This window comes from Leucoraja erinacea, chromosome 5 (genome assembly GCF_028641065.1).
Source record: "Leucoraja erinacea ecotype New England chromosome 5, Leri_hhj_1, whole genome shotgun sequence".
Taxonomy (NCBI): Eukaryota; Metazoa; Chordata; class Chondrichthyes; order Rajiformes; family Rajidae; genus Leucoraja; species Leucoraja erinaceus.
Window position 1 is genome coordinate 43551408 of NC_073381.1, and position 21237 is coordinate 43572644.

General features: G+C 40.1%; 1 protein-coding gene across 23 annotated transcripts in view; it reads right to left on the bottom strand.

Annotated features, from left to right (window-relative positions):
- dtnba (dystrobrevin, beta a) overlaps nt 1–21237 on the bottom strand; it is a 446182-nt gene that overhangs the window by 115981 nt on the left and 308964 nt on the right. For 21 of the 23 annotated variants that reach the window (XM_055635471.1, XM_055635453.1, XM_055635456.1 and 18 more), the window contains one exon: nt 9661–9747. The exons of the other annotated variants lie outside the window; for them this stretch is intronic. In XM_055635471.1, coding sequence (XP_055491446.1) covers nt 9661–9747 — 87 coding nt within the window. The remainder of the gene's footprint in view (nt 1–9660; nt 9748–21237) is intronic. 23 annotated transcript variants of the gene reach the window in all.

Here is a 21237-nt window from a genome sequence, read left to right on the forward strand (position 1 = left end):
GCTGGATTTGGAGCGCCTCGCAGCCAGGGGTAGAGTTGCCGGGGTTGGAGCTACAAGCGACGCCCGCAGCCCCACCGGCCACAGCGCTGCGGAGCTTACTGCACGGCGACCCGGTAAGGCACTGACCGCTCCCCGCCTCTCCGACCAGGTAGGGGACTAAGAATTAAAGTTTACCCCTTCACCCCCCCACCCCCTTCACATAAAAGCCCTCCAAACTAACTGACTAACATTTAAGCAATGATTTACAGATGTTTAAGCGTCTCCCGGTCTCCGAGGAGGAGGCAGCCGCTGCAGTAATACAGACCTGGGTTGACCGTGGGTCGTTTCGGGTCAAGTTTGGCACCAAACGCGAGCGTTGGTGCGCAGACGACATCTAGAAAAAATGGCCGGTTTTTGGAGTTTTTCGGTTTCCGGAACACCGGATAAAAGGTTGTGCACCTGTACTTCAAAATGGACATTATTTTGTAAAAATCTAACTACTAAGTGCTAACTTCAAGAAAACGAAAACATTTTGTTAATTCTAAAGTTAACTAACCTTTTAATGACTTTGTTGTGTGCTTTTTGTGGGAAAGCATTTGAATATTTGGTTGCAACATGGAGGTACGCAGTTTCAGCTGATCTTCTATATGGGTATCTGTCATTTTGGGCCTTAAGGGCGTCTTGATTTGGGTTAAGTAGGAGTGTAGATTCACGGCAATAAGTGGTTGAAAAGCAAGAAAGCATTTTTTGTGCAGGTTGCCGAAAACGTGGGTATTCTACTGCATTTTTCCATATTTCAATCGGATCTTTCTTAGCGTCAAATAAGGACTTTAAAATGTCATCTTCTGAAAGCTCAATCAATTCCATCTGTAGTTCTTTAGGAGCCTTGGAGACATCAACTAGGTGAGGTTGAAATGCTAATTTGAGTGTGATGTCATGATTCTCAAAGTCTGAACCTTTCATTGTATTCTTTAATTAATGAGTCTGTAACAGCTGTGTATTCTTCAAATGATTCGCAAGAATCCTCATGCTCATCAATGACCTTCGCTAACTGAGGAAAATGTTCATCCGAAATTTCATTTTGAAGAAGATTTTTGAAATATTATAGTTTTTTTTGAAATGCTTGAATTTTTTACCACATATCATATATAGACTTAGTTTTACCTTGCAAAGAAACATTCAAGTCATTTTCCTTTGACATATCACACAGAAATGCAGTATTTCTATAATTCACATTGCTGATTCTGTTCTTCATGAAATTTAACTATCTGTTCTTGCAATGATAAACATTTTGCTAACACCTGTCCCTGCAATAGCCAATGCACTTTACAATGATATGGCAAATCCACACTGAATGCCTCATCGTTCAACTTTAGCAAATCACGAAACTGACGATGCCGTGTTGCATTTGCACGAATATAGTTAACAATACATGACTTGTTGCAAAGTGCCACTTAAAATAGTAGATTTAGCACAGAGATTTTGTTGCAGTATAAAACCTGCACCGAGTCAGTAGTATCAGTTGATTCATCCAAAGCCATTGAATCTATATTACTAAAAGTAAGATATTGACCACAACCTGTTTTTCTTATTTCATGATTTTTGAAAAAAATGCTGCCACTTACGGCTGTGATTTTTGGCCATCTTACTCCGAGTCCCCCTCCGTTGCGCAGGACAAGAGGATTTTTCCCATCGATGAAAAATAAAAGTTATTAATGTTTTTAAACATTATCTCTGCTGCCCCTGCTGGCGGGATGGGGGAGGAACTATAAAACCCGGAAGTGTTGCGCCTCACTCTGTCTCTGCAAGATGGAGGTTGGTTGCTTTGAAATGCTGCACTGTAAATGGCCATTGGTGGTGGTAACGTAACTGCTTTGAAACGCCGCACTGCAAATGGCTGTTGGTGGTGGTAACTGCTTTGAAATGCTGTTGGTGGTGGTAACTGCTTTGAAATGCTGCACTGCAAATGGCTGTTGGTGGAACCTTGACAACTTCCTGCTTGCACTGTATATTGATTTTAGATAAAACGCTACCACGTACGGCTGTGTTTTTTGGCCATCCTACTCAGTCCCACTCCGCTCATCAGGTGCAGAGGATCCTTCCCATCAATGAAAATTAAAAGTGTTATTAGTGATTTAAAAAATGTTGAGAATCGCTCTCCTGCCAATCATTCCATGAAGGCCACGCCCCTTCTGGTGGGAGGGGGAGGGATTATAAAACCCCGAAGTGTGGGTGTGGCTGGGATATTGTGTTGGGGCTTTTGGACTGTCAAAATGCCACAAAATGCTGGCCGTCAAACATATGAATAAAACTGCAAGGAATGACAAAAATCTGACTGAGGGGAGAAATATTTAATTTACCAAGACAAACCGGGAAGGCTATGTGCGTTTTCCCCTACTGGGAATGTGAGGGATAATGGGTGCTCTGTGATAAATTGCTGCAGATTTTGGTACTAGTGCATTACATTGAAACATTTTGCAAGACCACCTCACAAGGGAGTTGAAAGCCAACTGGTGTCACATGTGGGCCAGAACTGAAAACAGCAAATTGATGTAATTGCCATAATACAGTTATCACTTTCACTGGTCAACAACTTTATTTGCCTGAATACTGAATCAGTGAAAAATGTTGACAAAAGCAGCAACCGTTTAGCTCACCCAGTCAGTAAAGAAAGAGTTACCCATTTTAATCCCATCGTCCAGCCCTTGGTCTGCAGCGCTGCAGGTTACATCTAAATACATTCAATATCTAAATATATATCCACATTTGTTGAACTAACATAAGGATTTCAATCTCTGTCACTCTTTCCGGCAGCGAGTTCCTCGGATGAAAGTCTTTACTCCCATCTCCCCTGCAAGCACTCAGCCAATTATTTCAAATTTATGTTGCTTAGTTTTCATCCATCTGCTAAAGAAAGAGATCCATTCTATTTACTTTGTCTTGGATACTCAAAAATTTATGTTGGTCTGAAGAGAGGTCCCAGCCCAAAATGTTGTCTGTCCATTCCCTCCAGAGATGCTCCCTGACCCACTGAGTTTCTCCAGCACTTTGTTATACTCAAGATTCCAGCATCTGCAGTAGCTGATGTCTCTACAATTTTCCTGCATTCTCCTGCCTTCTCCCCATAACCTCTGATACCGATACTAATCAAGAATCTAATCGTCAGTGGGGGAGCTTTAAGGCGACAGCCCTGCTAGCAGCGTGTCAGTTTTTTCAACTTTTATTACTTTTTTAGTGTGTTTAAATGTATGTTTTTAATGTTTTGTTGTGTGTCTTATGTGGGGGGTGGTATGGGGGGTAAGGGGGAAACCGTTTTGGCCGCCTCCTCCACGGAGAGGCGACTTTTTCCATGTCGCCTCCCCCGTGGCCATACATCGAGGATCGGTGCGGCCTTTCCCGGAGACATGCCCGGGACTCCAGCGGCGGGCGTAGCGTGGACTCTCGGCATGGAGTGGGCGAGCCCTCGCCGGGGCTCACCAGAGGGGAGCGCTCCGTTCACTGGCCCGCGGCAGCCTGAAGCCGCGGTCTACAGAGCTCCAGCTGGCGCGGAGTCCGCAACCTGGGATCCCTCGTTGGGGACCCGAGAGAAGAAGAGGCCACCACTGCCAGCCTGTAGCCTACTTCTACCGCGGGTGCGGCGGCGACTTACCGTCAGGAGCGGGGTCCCTCGCCGGGGACCCCTGGAGGGGAGCTTCGACCGCCGTCCCTGCATTCTGCGGTGCTTTTGGTTGCAGCCCGGCAGGAACTTTAAATCTCCGACCGCCGGCCTGCGGCCTACACCAACCTGAAGTCGCGGTCTCCGGTGGGGTAGGCACCGTTTCAGGACATACCTTGACTTTCATTCATCTGGATGCCCCCAGCGGCGGCTGCGGAGGGTTGAGGTCCCGACCACGGGGGAAAATGGAGGAGGACTGGCCAAATTTTGTGCCTTCCACCACAGTGATGAATGATGTGGTGGATGTTTGTGTTAAATTTTTATTGTGTTTTTGTGTGTTCTTTTTCATTGTACCGCTGCTGGCAAATTCATTTCACTTGCACTTTATGTGCAATGTGACAAATAAAACTGATTGTATTGTTGTTGATTGTATCTCAGCTTTAAATATATCCACTGACTTTGTTTCCGCAGCCTTCTGTGGCAAAGAATTCCACAGATTCGCCACAAATTTGTGCTGCACAGCCAGACACTTCCATTGTTTTTTCTAAATTTAATTAAAATTTCAAACTGCAATAATTAATCTGAGCTAAAATAACTTTAAATCTAATACAAATTCCAAAGTTGATCTTCAAATTATGCTTTGATGATTTTTAGACTGCAACGAGCTGCTAAAATTAAACGATTCACCAGATCTGAAAGCCAATACTGCTGATGCTGGAAATTAAAAACTGAAAATGTTATAATTACTGAGTCAGGCCATATTTCTTGGAATAGAAACAGAGCTAACAATTCAGGTCATAGACCCACCATCGAACATCATACAGTGCAAGATTAACAAGTTTGCTGATGATACAATAGTTAGTGGTTTTGCAGATAGTGAAGATGGTTGTGAACGATTGCAGCAGGATCTGGATCGATTAGCCAGGTGGGCTGAGGGATGGCTGATGGAATTTGATATAGAGAAGTGTGAGGTGTGGCATTTTGGGATGTCTAACATGGGCAAGACTGACAGTGAATGGTAGGCCTCTGGGGAGTGTTGTAGAGTAGAGTGATCTAAGAGTGCAGGTGCATGGTTCCTTGAAGATCGAGTCGCAGGTAGATAAGGTGTTCAATAAGGCATTTGGTACATTGTCCTTCATCAGTCAGAGTATAGAAGTTGGGAGGTCATGTTGCAGTTGTATGTGACGTTGGTGAGACCGCATTTAGATTATTGTGTAGGAAAGAACTGCAGATGCTGGTTTAAATCGAAGGTAGACACAAAATGCTGGAGTAACTCAGCGGGACAGGCAGCATCTCTGGAGAGAAGGAATGGGCGACGTTTCGGGTCGAGATCCTTCTTCAGACTGACTTTAGAATATTGTGTTCAGTTCTGGGCACCGTTATAGGAAAGATCAAGCTTGAAAGGGTTCAGAAAAGATTTACGAGGATGTTGCCAGAACTAGAGGGTGTGAGCTATGGGAAAACATCGAGTAGGCTGGGCCTTGGAGCACAGAAGGATGAGGGGTGATCTTATAGAGGTGTGCAATATCACGAGAGGAATAGGTCGGGTAGATGCACAAAGTCTCTTGCCCAGAGTAGGGGAATCGAGGACATAGGTTCAAGGTGAAGGGGAAAAGTTTTAATAGGAATCTGAGGGGTAACATTTTCACACAAAGGGTGGTGGGTGTATGGAACAAGCTGCCAGATGAGGTAGTTGCGACTTGGGACTATCCCAACATTTAAGAAACAGTTAGACAGGTACATGGATGGGACAGGTTTGGAGGGATAGGGACCAAGTGCAGGCAGGTGGGACTAGTATAGCTGGGACATGTTGCCCGGTGTAGGCAAGTTGGGCCGAAGGGCCTGTTTCCACTCTGTATCACTCTATGGTCCACCACAGACCTGTTGAGTATTTACAGCATTTTTTGCTTTTATTTTAAAATGCACAACTTTTTAAAAAAAAATCACAATCCATGTGATCATCAAATTTTAAAATAAAAAGAGTTACAAAAATGCACATATATTTGGATGCAATTTGAGTGCAGATAAATATCAGGAACATCAGGGAAACGATAAACATGTAAGAGGATAAACAGGCTAGAGGAAAACCATGGTAATATTAAAAAATATGATAAATGTGACAAAATAGAGGTGAAATTGAATTAAGATGTAAATGCATTGTTAACAAGCACTATATTAGAACTATTCTGATACTTGATTATTTCTGCGAAATTGTAATTCACATCATAATGCAATTAAACCCTTTGAGATTATCTGCTTTTTCTTTCCTTCCCTTATCCACATTTAAGGGACCATTTACTCTTTGAACACCATTTGCCGGCAGCTATTTCTGAATTATGCTGTTTCTCCAAAAGAGAAGCTAATGCTTTGCTTCAGCTCCGTATTGAGGTTCAGTGATGAACCCCCTAACTCCATCCTGAGACCAATTTACAATTATTTCAATAAAATCAAAGTAGGCATAAAGTCTAAACGGTGACAGTTGCAATACCTTTTATGATTACGTTAAATAAATTAATTGCTCCCCCTGAACAGTACGTGGAGAAAAAAATAATTCTGCCATCCAAATTTTACTCCAAACTGCAGTTAAATCTGGATGAACATAATGCAATTCATCCTTGGTCTTAAAACCCATATTTCACAAATCTTGGCAATTTTTTTGGCTGCATATCACATGGACAGTCACTGTATTATTCATAAGATCATAGGAGCAGTTAGGCCAATCGGTCCATCAAGTCTACTCCGCCATTCAATCATGGCGGATCTATCTTTCCCTCCTAAGCCCATTCTCCTGCCATCCCCCATAATTCTGGAAACCTGTGCTAATCAAGATACTATCTAGCCCTGCCTTAAAAATATCGACTGACGGCCTCCACAGCCTCCTATGGCAAAGAATTCCACAAATTCACCACCCTCTGTCTAAATAAGTTATTATTTGCAGTTCACAAATTTGGACCCTATTTATTTGTGAAAAATATGACATTCACCCATATGTGAAGTTGTGAAAGCACAGCCTTTTAAAAATAATATTTGGAGACTTTGTAATATTTCTTGATATTTATAAGTACGATTTCTACTCCTGCCAACACCACCCCGTGCTCATATAAACATGAAAATGATTGATATTAAAATAGTGGCAGGAAAGATGGATGTATAAATTAATTTATCAATTGAGATATGTTTAAATTAATTTATCAATTGTTTGATATGTCAGAGGTTGTCAAAGATTGTTTTGAACACCAATTAATTTCAAAGTTGAGATACAGTAAAACAAATTCAAGAAAATATCATTTTTACACAAATCATTTGACGACTCAACCGAACAATGTAATTTTGAAGGAGACTTTGAAAATAGACTTTGAAGTAAAACGATAACTCTTGTGAGATCATGTGCACCTGCACACTCTTAAGCATTCACACGCTGCAAATATTATCCTGCAGATCCAACAGGCATTCTGGAGCTTCAGGCGTTAAATATGCCCAATGTAGCGTAAATATTCAGATTGTATGTCTGCAAAAACATTGAGTTCAATGGAGCAAATTCCATCCCAAACTCAGTTATGAAAGGAAACTCTGCAAGGAAAACATTTTCCTTGGTGAGGAAAAGCATGGTGAGGACGAAAAACAATTCTTTAGCTCAGTCCACCAATTTATTATACAACGTTGTTTCAACCTACTTTATCTCATTGCATATTTCACTGTGCTAAATTCCAGTTCCATAGTTCTATAGCTATTGAAGCCTGTGCAACTCATAAACAAAGAGCTAAATATGTTTAATCATTACATTTTAAAAATGATTCCCCAGACTTGTCTCCGCAAATAAGTAATTCTCCAAAGCCAACAAACATGCGTCGAGCTCAATGAATGAAAATGTGGCCTTATTCTGAAACAAATGAAGACAAACCTTTGTAGAAGGCAAGAACTTAAGCTGCCAGCAATTCAATTATTCAGATAAGCAGCTCCACTGCTAGAACCCTATTTCTAGAAATTTCAAATGTTCCTGACTGTGTAAACACATTACCAGAGAGGGATTAACATAACAATTCAACACGAAAGAAACAAAATACATGTATTGCTAGAGCAAAAAGCAAACTGCTGGAGCAGCTCAGCGAGTCAGGCAGCATTTGTCCAGGGAATTGGGCTGTCAACAAGTCAGTTCAGGATACTTATTGAAAGGGTTATCTGTCCATTTCCCACCATAGACTCTATCTGATTCGCTGAGTTCCTCCAGGGGTTTGTTTTTTGCTCAAGGGTGTAGCATCTGCAGTCTTGAGCTCGGGTGCTATCTGTGCAGAGTTTGTATTTTCTCCCCTTGACCCCATGGGTTTTCTCCGGGTGCTCTGGTCTGCTCAAACATTCCAAAGAAGGCAGGTTTTTTAGATTAATTGACTTCTGTAAATTGCCACGAGTGTGCAAGATACAACAGCGGCATAACATAGAACTAGTGTATGGGTGATTGATTGTTGGCATGGACTCAGTGGGCTGAAGAGCCTGTTTCCACGCTGTATTTCTAAACTAAATGGCTGAGATTGCCAATGTCAAGACTAAAATAAAATGTTTGATTCTTTTCATTAAATTATATTTTTCAGCTCAAAGTTTACCATTTGGTGTCAAGATCAAGGTTAGGTTTATCAACGCACTTATCACAAAGCCTCAACACCCTCATACAGTCATTGTGCATATTGGTCATCTTTGTGACAGGAGTGTGACATTACTGCCTTAAATGTTAATTTGGCCTTGATTAAGGGGGAGAGGTTTGCTTTGAAAAGTGGGGAAGTAATTCCACACACTGTATACATAGCTCTCTGGATAAGTACATCCTTTGGACAATCTTCTTTTGATTTGAAGCCAGAACTCAAAGGTGAAACAGCCAGTGTTTCATTGTCAACATTAACTTCCTGAACAGAAGAAAGCAGCAGAAGATGCATATCACTGCAAATAAACTATTTTAAAAGATATATATCAAACAAAACACGTTAATCTTTCCGTAAATTTAGAATATTTCAAGGAATAATTATTGTTTATCAAACTTTTCCATTGTGACTTTTGAAACAGGTGAACATGTTTGCGACTGGTTAGACCTTTTCCACACTGTTGGGAATTGCGATTGACTCACAGATCAATATAATTCAAAGCATGTCAATTGAAAAGAATCACACAAATCTTACAAGTTAGCACATTTACTTTTCAAAATCAAAATCAGCTGATGGTTTCCACAGTTTCATTTATTCTACAACTTGCACCATATCAGATAGCTATTGTCAAATAATTTGCAACAATAAAATTGGCAGATATGGTCATATTGTCCACATCAAGCAAAAGAAAATGAGACTTTGTTCTTACATTATCCTTACACAAATATATATTTTTAAATCTATCAACATTCAAGATCCTTGCAGTGATTGTCCAAAGGAATAAGTTCTGTCCTTTCTAAATTGTGCAAAATACTTGTAACAGAAATGTAAAGATGCCGTCTTGCAAATGTAATAGAGAAAGTCAAATATTAAGGACTGACGAATAAATTGACACAAATAATTTGACACTGCCGAATTTAGAATAAGTTACAAGTGAGGGAACTTAGATCCCAACTAGAGATAGAGATGAGAAAACAGGTCTGAGGAACCTGGACATTGACAGAGCTATACATTCAATTCCAACAGTATCTCACACATAATGGCTGAGCAATCAATAACCAGTACATTGGTTGCCGTGAACCCTCAGAAATAGTCAATATAGGCAGTCCAGTGCGAAGTGCGTTCAGAATTTGTGAATCAGCTTCATTGTACAATTGCTTTGCTTGGCCTGACCAGTTATAGATTTTTAAATCCAGATTGAACAATAATTAATAGGTACAGCAGTCATTTAATTGTTTTACTACTACCTAACTAACGTAATAAAAGTGACTAATGGGCTACACATGTTGTTTGAGAAGATAGTAATGACAAACAAATAGGACATAACCTCCTCTTGACAATATTGAAGTGTCGTCACATTGACGTAAAGGATTATTTAAAGAGTTCTTGACATACCTTTTAGTAGGAGTCGGTGCTCCGGAAGAAATGACTGAGTGGGACACCATGGCATCATTCATGTTTGGCAACGATCGTTGTTGGGGACTAAAAGAACCAAAAATAAATTAAACTAAGTAGTTTGCCTTGTAACATTCTTCAAGTATACATTGAATTGGTTTGTAATGACTCGCTTATAAATTCATGGACGTAAATGCTCAGGCAGAATTCCATGTGGTTTGGAATTTGGTGCAATGCAGGTGTAGTTAGTCTGAAGGTAATGTATTTACCTGGTAGGTGTCCTGGTCAGCATTGTGCTGTTAATCTAGATTTGTCTGTCACCCAGATTTGCCCAAAAAAGCCCTGATTAAAGTGCTCTAAGTTGCAAGCAACACGCCAAAAAGAGTCGTGCACGGGAATTAACAGCATCCCATGCATTAAAATCCTGTCAGATTCTCAAGGATGACTGATCCCATGAACTGCCTGGTGTAATTTCCAAGATATTGCAATACAATGCAGTTGTGATGTCATCGTGTCATGCTTGATGTGACACAAATGTCGTTTTGTTTGCAAAGTGATGAAACAATCAGTACAATAGAATTGAATTTTGAGTCAAATATTTTCCACAAGAATGCACACCGGGCCAATGTCACAGAATGCAACACTTCATACAGCTTTTATCAGTGACTTTATTACTAAACTGAAAATGGGCTACGCACAAAATAACAAAACTTAATGTCTAGTTTGCCATCTGAATACCCAAATTTCAAATCCCTGAAAAACATATTTGTAGCCTTTATAGAGTCTTTTGTTAGTAATTTAGTCTTTACTGTCAAAATTAGTAATTATTTCACCAGTAATTTTTACAACCTAAAAAAAGCTTAATTTTAGGAACATTTTTGAATGATAAGCTTTCCTCTTTAGCCAACGGAGGAAAAATTACATATTGCATTGACATTTATTTTCGAGTATTCATGCACAAAACTTTGGGCCATGAGTAAGCAATGAATGAATCAGAGGCACTAGAATCAAAACCAATGACTCTGCTCCATTCAGTTTTAGTACTCAGTCTCAAGCTTGTAGCCAAATTTAAGAGCACCACATGGTTGGAAATTTGCAAAATCCATCCAAATACACATCTTTAGATAGAGCTGTCAAAACAGATTGTTTTACAAAATATTACTTCTCAGAAGACTGAGTTTCATATATTCAATCTTCAGTTGGAGAAGATAACTGAAATACAGAATGAGTTACACTATGCAAGTACATGAAAGATAAGCAAATGAAGTTGTTTATGGACATATTAATTAATTCTTATGAAGCACAAAATCAATGCACAAAAGCATCCATCCTCTATGCTAATCATTCATTTCAATTGTATTGAAAGAGGTTATTTTACAATGAATAAAAATGGCAACTGTTTCAATCTCACTTTCTTTTGTTCTCAACTGGTAAATTTGAAAGCAAAACAATCACTTTTAAGGCACTAATCCTTTATCCCACTCTGATATAGAACAGACAAAATACTATTGGAAGCAAGTTAAATCACACAATATATGCCGTCCAGCTCATGGAATTTTATCTTAGTGATTACAACCTATTGTAAGAATAAGTTCAGTTTCAGTTTAGTTTATTGTCAAAAGTGGTCTATATTCCTTTGCAACCTAAAGAGACCAATGAAGGAAGGGAAATTCAAAACAGCTATATTCAGAATGTAAAACTGATTAATTCCTTCATGTAATCCAAACGTTGAACAGGATCCAGTTTGATTGCGGCAATGAAATTGTTGAAGTAGTTGAATGGAAAGAGTGGCTCCGGCAGCTCCCTGAAGAAGAGTTTCAAAGCCCCCGTGATAACACACATTCTACCAATTCAGGTACGATCACAATACTGCCTAACCTGATGACTACATCCAGCACAGGCACAAAATGCTGGAGTAACTCAGCGGGATAGGCAGTATCTTTGGATAGAAGGAATGGATAAAAGGAATGTCCCGCAGAGTTACTCCAGCCTTTTGTGTCTATCTTCGGTGTAAACCAGCATCTCCAGTTCCTTCCTACACACCTTCATCCAGTATCTATTTCAAAATTTCCGTATCTGCAGTACTTTACATTTTGACGATCTGATTAGTCTGTGGAGCTGAAATTTGATCAAAAACAATCAAATGTCAAAGCACCTATTCGACATCCTGCAGAGTATATAACTTCAATGGGCCAACTATTATGGTTTCCTACTGTGTCTTCAAGATTAGTTTCTTCAGCATTTCCCTGATTGCGACCTACAAATTAACTATTGCCTTGAAATGATTCACAGTTCAATTAGTCATTATTCAAAGGCTGATGAAAAAAGAAACAAATTGCACAAGACTAATTCTGTCTTCATGGATATGGAATGAATTTTCGTCATTAAATACAGGTGAGGAGCTAGAAGACCGGAGGATGGCAAATGTTGTGCCTCTATTCAAGAAGGGTTGCAGGGAAAAGTCTGGTAACGACAAGCCACTGAGCCTAACATCTGTGGTCGGAAAATTACCAGAGGGTATTCCGAGGGACAAGATATACATGCATTTAGATGGACATGGGGTGATTAAGGATAATCAGCATGGTTTTGTACATGGGAGGTCATGCTTCACAAATCTCATTGAGATTTTTGAAGATGTGACCAAAAAGGTTAATGAGGGCAGCGCTGCAGACATTGTATATATGGATATCAGGAATGCATTTGACAAGGATCTATATGGTAGTCAAGGAGAGGTAGATGAATGGATAGAAAATTGGCTTCATGGAAGGAAGCAGAGGTTAATGGTGGGAGCTTGCTTTTCGGACCAGAGGCCTGTGACTAGTGGTACACCTCAGGGTTCGGTGCTGGGCCCCAACCAGAGGACATATGTTTAAGATAATTGGGTAAAATTTAATAGGAATCTGAGGGGCAACATTTCACACAAAGGGTGGTGGGTGTATGGAACGAGCTGCCGGAGGAGGTTGTTGAACCAGGTACTATTACAACGTTTAAAATACATTTAGATAGGTACATGGATAGGATAGATATAGAGGGATATGGGCCAAACGCAGGCAGGTGGGACTAGTATGGATAGGACATGTTAGTCTGTGTGGGCAAGTTAAGCCAAAGGGCCTGTTTCCACGCTGCATGACTCTGAATGGTCTTAATTTTCTTAAAGCTAAAGCATAAACTTAAATTATACACTTTAACTACATTTTAGAAGGACATTCCAAAATAACTTGCTTTAAAAAGAACTCAACAGTCACCAGAATCAAAATAAATTCCACAATTCCATCAAAACCACTTACACCACTTATTGGTTGGTGGGGGCGCTGTGAGTCAGCTGACCTGCCAGCAGCGTGTTCGTTATTTTGACTTTTTTTGGGGGGTTTTTGGTGTGTCTAAATGTCAGTTTAGGTGTCTCTTGGTGTGGGGGGTGGTGGAGAGGGGGAAAGGGAGGAACCGCTTTTGGTCGCCTCCTCGACGGAGAGGCAACTTTTTCCATGTCGCCTCACTTGCAGCCTAACAGCATGGATTGGAGCGGCCTTTCCCGTAGTCGGGCCCAGAGCTTCAACAGTGGGCGCAGCGTGGACTTTTCCATCACGGAGCAGGCGAACTCTTGCCGGATGTCGCCAGAGAGGCTTTGGCATCATGGGGCTGTGGTCTGCGGAGCTTCTGGCCGCGGGCGGGGCGTGGACTTACCATCCGGAGCCTGGGTTCCCTTGCCGGGTATCGCCGGAGAAGTGCTCCGACCGCCAGCCTGCGGCCTATAACATCCTGAAGCTGCGGTCTCCTGTAGGAAAGTGCCGATTCGGGCAATCCAAGCCGCGGAATGTGTTTGACCATCCCGACATTGGAGGTTTGATCATCGCAACGAGAGGGCCTGTACATCGGGCCGTCTGTAGTGGCAACTAAGGAGGGTTTATGGCCCCGACCACGGATGAACATAGGAGGAGAACTGACTGAACTTAGTTGCCTTCCACCACAGTGAAGAATGCTGGGGTGGATGTTTGTGTTAAATTCTATTGTGTATTGTGTGTTCTTTTTAAGTGTATCGCTGCTGGCAAATTCATTTCACTGCACCTTCGGGTGCATGTGACGAATAAAATTAACTTTGACCTGTGTCAAAGCCACTGACTCAGATGATGTGGGTCAGTTGTAGCATCTCTCCCTTGACACAGAAGGTTGTCAATTCAAACTCCTTATCAAAGATCTGAGCATAGGATCCGCAGTGCTTGAAAGAGATCTTACCTGCCTCTCACTCTACTATTACCAAGAACAGCAGAGATGTTCTCCTTGGTCTTTAAGCTAACTATTTCCTACTGACTAAACTATTAAAATCAAAATATCCGATCAATTTTCATTGCTGCCTGCATGTTTACTGTTTACTCATTTGCTTCTGTGTTGCCAATATAAGAGCAACAAAACACCTCAAAATTAAACGGGAGCTGTGAAATGTCTTCAGCATTCTGGAGGCAACAAATAAATTCAAACATTGCTGTTCTTTTTTAAACTCAGCACCAATTGGAAACCTCCCACTAATTTAATAATCTTGTGACAGCTGTTCATCTTTAGCTCATTCACAATTCTGATTTCCACATTCACGATGCATTATATGAACAACAAGTTGTTACAGATATATGAAGCTTTAGTGAAGAGGATTTTGGAAATATGCCATTTGTTACTTGCATGAAATATGCAATATAATAACTTCAGAAACATTTAGATAGGTACATTGATAGGATAGGTTTAGAGCAGTGGTTCCCAACCTTTTTTTGGCCATGCCCCACCTAATCACCACCAAAATCCTGATGCCCCCCCCCCCCCCCTTGCTTTCCCTTGAGAGAAAACGGAGGAAATAGATATTATAAGGGTAACTTAGCAAAAGCTCTTTATCGCATTTCTAAACCAATTAGATAAATAAGGTTCTCCCATGAACGCGCGCTTCCAGTGCATGAAGAGCGATGGGGCGGTGATTTAATAATAACGAAAATACCTTTTTACCCATATTTATTCAAAATAACATCTGAAACATAAACTACATATGTTTACCTGATGGAAAATTCAATAAAATAAAAATCGAAAATTTGGACCCAGACCTCCTCAGTCGCGCTCAATTGCCCCCCTTAAAAATCAAATTGCCCCCCTGTGGGGCGTACGCCCCACGTTGGGAACCACTGGTTTAGAGGGATATGGGCCAAACGCAGGCAGGTGAGACTAGTGTAGATAGGACATGTTAGTCGGTGTGGGCAAGTTGAGCCGAAGGGCCTGTTTCCACGTTGCATGATTTTATGAATGGTCTTAATTTTCTTAAAGCTAAAGCATAAACTTAAATTAGACACTTTTAACTACATCTAGAAGGACATTTAAAAATAAATCATTTTTTGAGTGTTATTTTAAGTTCCCAGTAACCAAATGATTTTGTTTTATACAAAGCATGGTACCATTTAAGATATTAAGTACACTTTATTTGTATTAAAACTAAATTCGCATTTTATCTAAATTGTGTATGCATTTTTAAGATAGGTCATGTATTCTCTGCCTTCACTCACCATGAAAAGATTAACTTCTGGTTCTCTTCTTGAATTAGAGAACAACATCTTAATATCCTCCTGCTCACATAGCCTCATATCTCCAAAGTAACCACTTTCTTTGAAGACAGTGCTGGGAAATTGTGGAATATTTCAGTTATATTCCCACAAATTATCTAAAATACCCTTTTGCTAAAAGCACCAGCTGCAATTTAATTTTCCCACTAGTCTGAACCAATGACATGTTGTCAAAATTGATTTATATAAGTATAGTTATTGAACCTCATTTCATTACTTGATTTGAATGGTTATTTTATGTTTTGTCATGTTTCTGAATGTTGTGAACTTTTTTTGGTGCATAGAAATCTATCTTTGTGCTGTTTTGTTTTTAAAGCTCTTATCATTATCACAATTCGGAACAAAACCAAAAACTGGTAATTTGTAAGTTGCCTCAACATTGCGCTGAAACTGCTTTATTGATTGTTGACCAAGCTTCATGTACGGAGAACGAAAGACTTTGTCGGACAGAAAATAGCAATCTGAAGGAAGAAAGACAGCTTTTAGATATAACACAATGCCAAGGCGGGCTGAAGAGAACTGTTAAAGGCAGAGCTTGTATTAATAATGGAGACACAAAACTGCAGATGCCGCAGTCTTCAGCAAAAAAACCTAAGTGCTGAAGGAGCTCAGCGGGTCAAAGAGCATCTGTGGAGGGAATGAATGGGCATATGATGTTTCGGGTCAGGATCTTTGTCCAGACTGATCACTCTACGATCCCCCCCCCCATCACCAATCTCATCATCTCCGGCGAACTCCCCTTCACACCCTGTTACTGATTTCTTCTTCCAGCTCACCAGCCCCACACTTCTATTTCCTTCCAATCAGTCTTTTCCTTCCCAGATGTTGCCTGAACTGCTGAGTCCCTCCAGCACTTTGTGCTTTCCTCAGAGTATACAGTATATTGGCCTCTGGAACAGTGCCCAACCAGTACTCACAAAATCTTCCTTTTGTTCAAAGATTATGGTACAGGGAGGAAGTAACTGGGTTGCAAGAACATCAAAAAACCTAGGCATTGACAAAAACCAGAGTAAAACCATAAATCTAGAGGTGAAGAGTCAAAGGCAATTAATATAAATGAATGCTTCAATATGAATGGAAACATCTTAAAGCTGCTAATGCTAAAAACAAAAAATAAGTTTTGCACCATCCCTTTTATCCATTCCAAACTGATAATCAATTTGTTGTTATAACTTGTATTGCCAATATAAGTTGTCCAGCTGCTCAATAATGTTTTAGCTAATATTCTCCCACCCTAGTCCTAAATGGTTGAGACAAGTACTATCACATCTCAAAGACATTTGCACAGGTACATAATATATAGGAAAGGTTCAGAGGGATGTGGGTCAAATACAGGAAAATGGGAGTAGTGTTGATGGGCATCTTGGTCTTGTTTCTGTGCTGTGTGACTCCACAACTTTAGTTTACATGATATTTTCAAAACTATGTTTCTGTTGAATATTTCACAATTTAACTATTTTAATTTCTATATTATTGGTACTTATTTTAGTTCAATGTGGATTATTGTATTCAACATTATTATGTTTGATATCTTTCTGAGGATATTTCACATATCACAAAACATAACTAGTCTGAAAAATTCTAATAAAGGTATCGAGCTACAAATTTCTGCAGCTAAGGAGCAGATCATTCTCAAAGATCAATATTATTCACAAACAATAAAACAAAGTAGAAAGAAATCACACTCAACACTAAAAAAAGTAATAACATCTGAACACACATTTGTGTGCAGCTTAGCATCAACTCTATACTGTATTCCAAAATTCAAGTATGCGAATAAAAGTTTTTTTTCCCTTAGCTTTTGCATCACAAAAACCTCAATGTTCATGCCAATCATACAGTTGAACCCTGAAAAAAAGAGGTTAGCATTACAGCATGAAGGACAAAAGAAGAAAAACAATGCTCTCAATGACAGCCAACCTTCTGGAACTGAATGTTGCAAAGAAGCTGCTGTCATGGATCCAGCCTTTCTTACTGCTCACTGCTAGGCGTCTCTCATACTCTCTTCCTTCCTCAGCAATGGTGAATGTAAATTCTGATGCATACTGCTGCTGTCTCCATGGAAACAGGATTTCCATGGACAGGAGAACACTGCTAAGTCACATGACAGTACTCCCTATCCTTGGCTCATTCTTTGCATCTGTGTGTTTTTTTTATGTTGGCTGATGCACAGCAAACACAATAAAAATGATCTTGTCAATACAAGTTGCATAATAACCTGCCGAGGGAAAGTTTAATAGACAAACCCAGAACAGCAATTAAAGCCGCCCACTGGACACAAAAATGTTTTACACTAGAGGTAAACATTTTTAGACGCAGATGAAATAACAATGCATGAGAAATAAGAACTTTTAAATGACTTTCCGAAAATAAAAGATGCTTCAATGCTTTGGAGGATAAATCTTAAATGCTTGTCGTAATGGATTTATTTCTTGAAAAGGCATGTTGAGAGTACATTTTAGACAAAAGACCTTAAAGTTGCATCTAGTTAAAAATGTTTCAAGATAAACAATGTTCTTAAGAAATCTAACAACCCTTCAAATTTCAAGAGCAAATATTTAATCAAAGCGTTCCATTCAAAATCTATGCAGATAGCATTTGGCCTGGGCAATTTACTTCCTGACAGTAACTGCTAGTCAGATCCTCATTAAAGCATTAGTTATCTATTCTTGTATTTGGATCATACACTGTGATTTCATATATGCACTATGCCACAAGGGTTGTGGTAAAGCATACATATGGTATGCTTGCTTTTGCAGGTCAGGCATTGAGTATAAGAGTCAGGAACTAATAATGCAGCTTTACATGACTTTGGGTAGGCCGCATTTGGAGAATGCATGGAGTTCTGGAAGAATGTGGAGATATGGAAAGGGTGCAGAATGATGCCTGGATTAGGGGGTATTAGATACAGGGAGAGACTGGGCACACTTAGATTGTTTTGTCTGGAAATGCTGGAGGTTACAGGGAGACCTAAGGGTAAATTTTAAAAAAGGGAGGCATAGATAGGGTAGGCAGTCAAAACCTATTTTCCAGTATGGGAAAATCAAAGGCTAGGGGGCACAGCTTTAAGGTAAGAGAGGCAAAGCTTAAAGGAGAATTTGGTTACACAGAGGATGGCAAATCTCTGGAACACGCTGCTGGGGGTGGTCATCGGGGTTGTGGGTATAATCAGGGATTCCATGCTGGGAGACAGTGGCCTGGGAGAGGATACTGGCTTATTATAGAGTCTTAGAGTTGCACAACACGGTAACAGGCCCTTCACCGCCACTCAGTAAAGTCAACCAAGTTGTTTTTATGAGCTAGTTCCATTTGCCTGTATTTGATCCATATTCGTCTGAACCTTTCCTATCATTGGACCAGCTGTAATATATTTTAATCATTGTAGTTATAGCTGCCTCTCCAATTTCCTATGAAAGCTCCTCATCACCCTCAGATTCCTAATAAATATTTTCCTTTTCCCCCCACTCAACTTAAACCCTATAGTTCTTGATTCCCTAACCCTGGGAAAAAGACCAACAAATCTTTATCTATGCCCCTCGTAATTTCATGAAACCCCCATAAGATCACTCCTCAATCTCCTATTCTCCAGGGAAAAAAGCCTTCACAGATCCAGTCTCTCTATTGAAGTTAAGCCCTCCAGTCCCTGCAACACCTTGTGAATCTTTCCTGCACACTTTCCAGCTCAATGACATCCTTCCTATAGCCTGCAACTAGAACAGCACACGATACTCCAATACTAAATGTCTTGTGCAGTTGTAACATGACGTTGCAATCTTGTGCATATTGCCCTGACTGATGAAGCCAAGTGAACCAAATGCCTTCTTCACCACCCTTGGGTCACTACTTTCAAAGAAGTATGTACTTGTACCCAAAGTCCTGCTAATCGACATTACTTACTTGGGCTTTCCCATTTATGATGCAAGTCCTGCACTGGTTTAATGTAACAAAATGCAATACTTTGCATATGTCTGAGTTAAATTCCACCTGCCATTCATTGGCCCACTTTTCTCGCTCTAGATCCTGTTGTCATCTGAAATAACCTTCTTCACTGTCCAATAACTCACAAATTGTTTGTGTCCGATCACAAACTTACCAACGTTGTCAACCACTACCTCATCCAAATCATTAATATATATGACAGACAATAGTGGACCAAGCACTGCTGGTCAGAGGCCTCAAATCTTAAAAACAACCCTGCACTACTACCATCTGATTCCGATCACAAAGCCAAATTTTGTATCCAATTGGCCAGCTCACCGTGATCCCATGAGATCTTCGTGCTGGACCTGCCTACTCCGTGAATTTGTCAAAGGCACTGATAAAGTGTATGTAGACAATGGCTGTCACCCCGCCCTCATCAATCCTTCTCAGTCTGAGTCTGAAGAAGAGTCTCGCCCCAAAACGTCGCCCATTCCTTCTCTCCAGAGATGCTGCCTGTCCCGCTGAGCTATTCCAGAATTTTGTGTCTATCTTCGGTATGTTGAGGTTCCTACTGTGGGCATCACTTGCCTCGGTGGTGAACTGAGCATGGGATTTACTGCTGCCCAATAAACAGCGAGTTTTGTGTTGGTCAGAGGTCTTGATCTTCAAACTTTTTTTGCCCCAAATAGCTAAAGGCTATATTAGTACACTGGGGACAAAAGTGTATCAACTTAAATCCAAGGGACTAATTATTTAATCTAACATGAAAGAAAAGATCACAATAAATGTATTTGTATTTGCACAGCCATGGGAATGTAGAAATGAAGGTATTCAATGCTCAATGGTCTTTTTCTTGACAATCACTGCTCAACAAATCCTCAGGGCAGAATTAGTTATCCATTGTCATATCTGAATCCCTAGACAGGATTTTATATCTATATTGTGCCATGAATGGCTTAGCTGAAGTACACGATGAAAAGATGAAAGCAAACTTCAAAAAATGTTTCTACAATAAGTTTCATTATACATAACAAATGCTTGCACTGATCTGATCAAATCTGAACTTGTGGGCATAGGCTGTTAAAGCTTCCTTCAGTTAGATTATTTTCTACATTTCAAATTTACCAATATATTACAATGTTGATTGAATATTCAATTTTTAATTTTCTGATGAATAAATATTTCACAAATATTAAAACAAACCTAACCAAAACAAATTTCAATTACAAGATATTCCTCACATTAAAAATGAAAAGATATATATTCAGGACATGCAAGATGATTTACAGCTAAATTCTGAGACAAGAAAGAGAACTATGAATATTCAAATGTTTAAAGGAACGCAGAAAAAGCACAAATTTATACATGGATTTACATGGATAGGATAGGTTGGAGGGATATGGAACAAAAGCAGGCAGGTGGGACCAGTGTAGCTAGGGCATGTTGGCCGGTGAGGACAAGCTGGGCGGGGAGCCTGTTTCAACACTCTCTGACTGTAGATCAGCCAGTTTCTGAAAGGTTAAAATTGCAAAGATATTCTTTTGATATAAAGCTACAATTCGACAACTAAAATGCATGAGATGTTTTTTATTCGATTCTATTGCTAGAACATGAGGAACAGAGTCTGGGATGAGTACATTAGTCCCCAAACATTCTCTACCAGTGAAATAGATCATGGATCATCCAATCTAAGACTCATTTTCACCCTCCCTCCAATTCCCCTAAATAACTGTCAATCTTCACCATGGTATGGTCCAAGACTCCACCTCCACGATTCTCTGTGACAGGGAACTCCAAAGAATTCAGATCTTTTGAGAAAAGAAATCACTTTCGCTATGATGAGCAAAGACTAAAATCAATCCTCAACCAATAAAGTCAGAATAATTGATGGATAAAATAGCACATAAGCTTGGAAACAGGTGAACGTGGAAACAATGAATTACAGATGCTGGTTTACAAAAAAGACACAAAGTGCAGAAGTAACTCAGCGGGTCAGGCAGCATATCTGAAAACCGTGCACAGGTGACACTTCATGTCTGAAACATCACCTATCCACACTCTCCGGGGA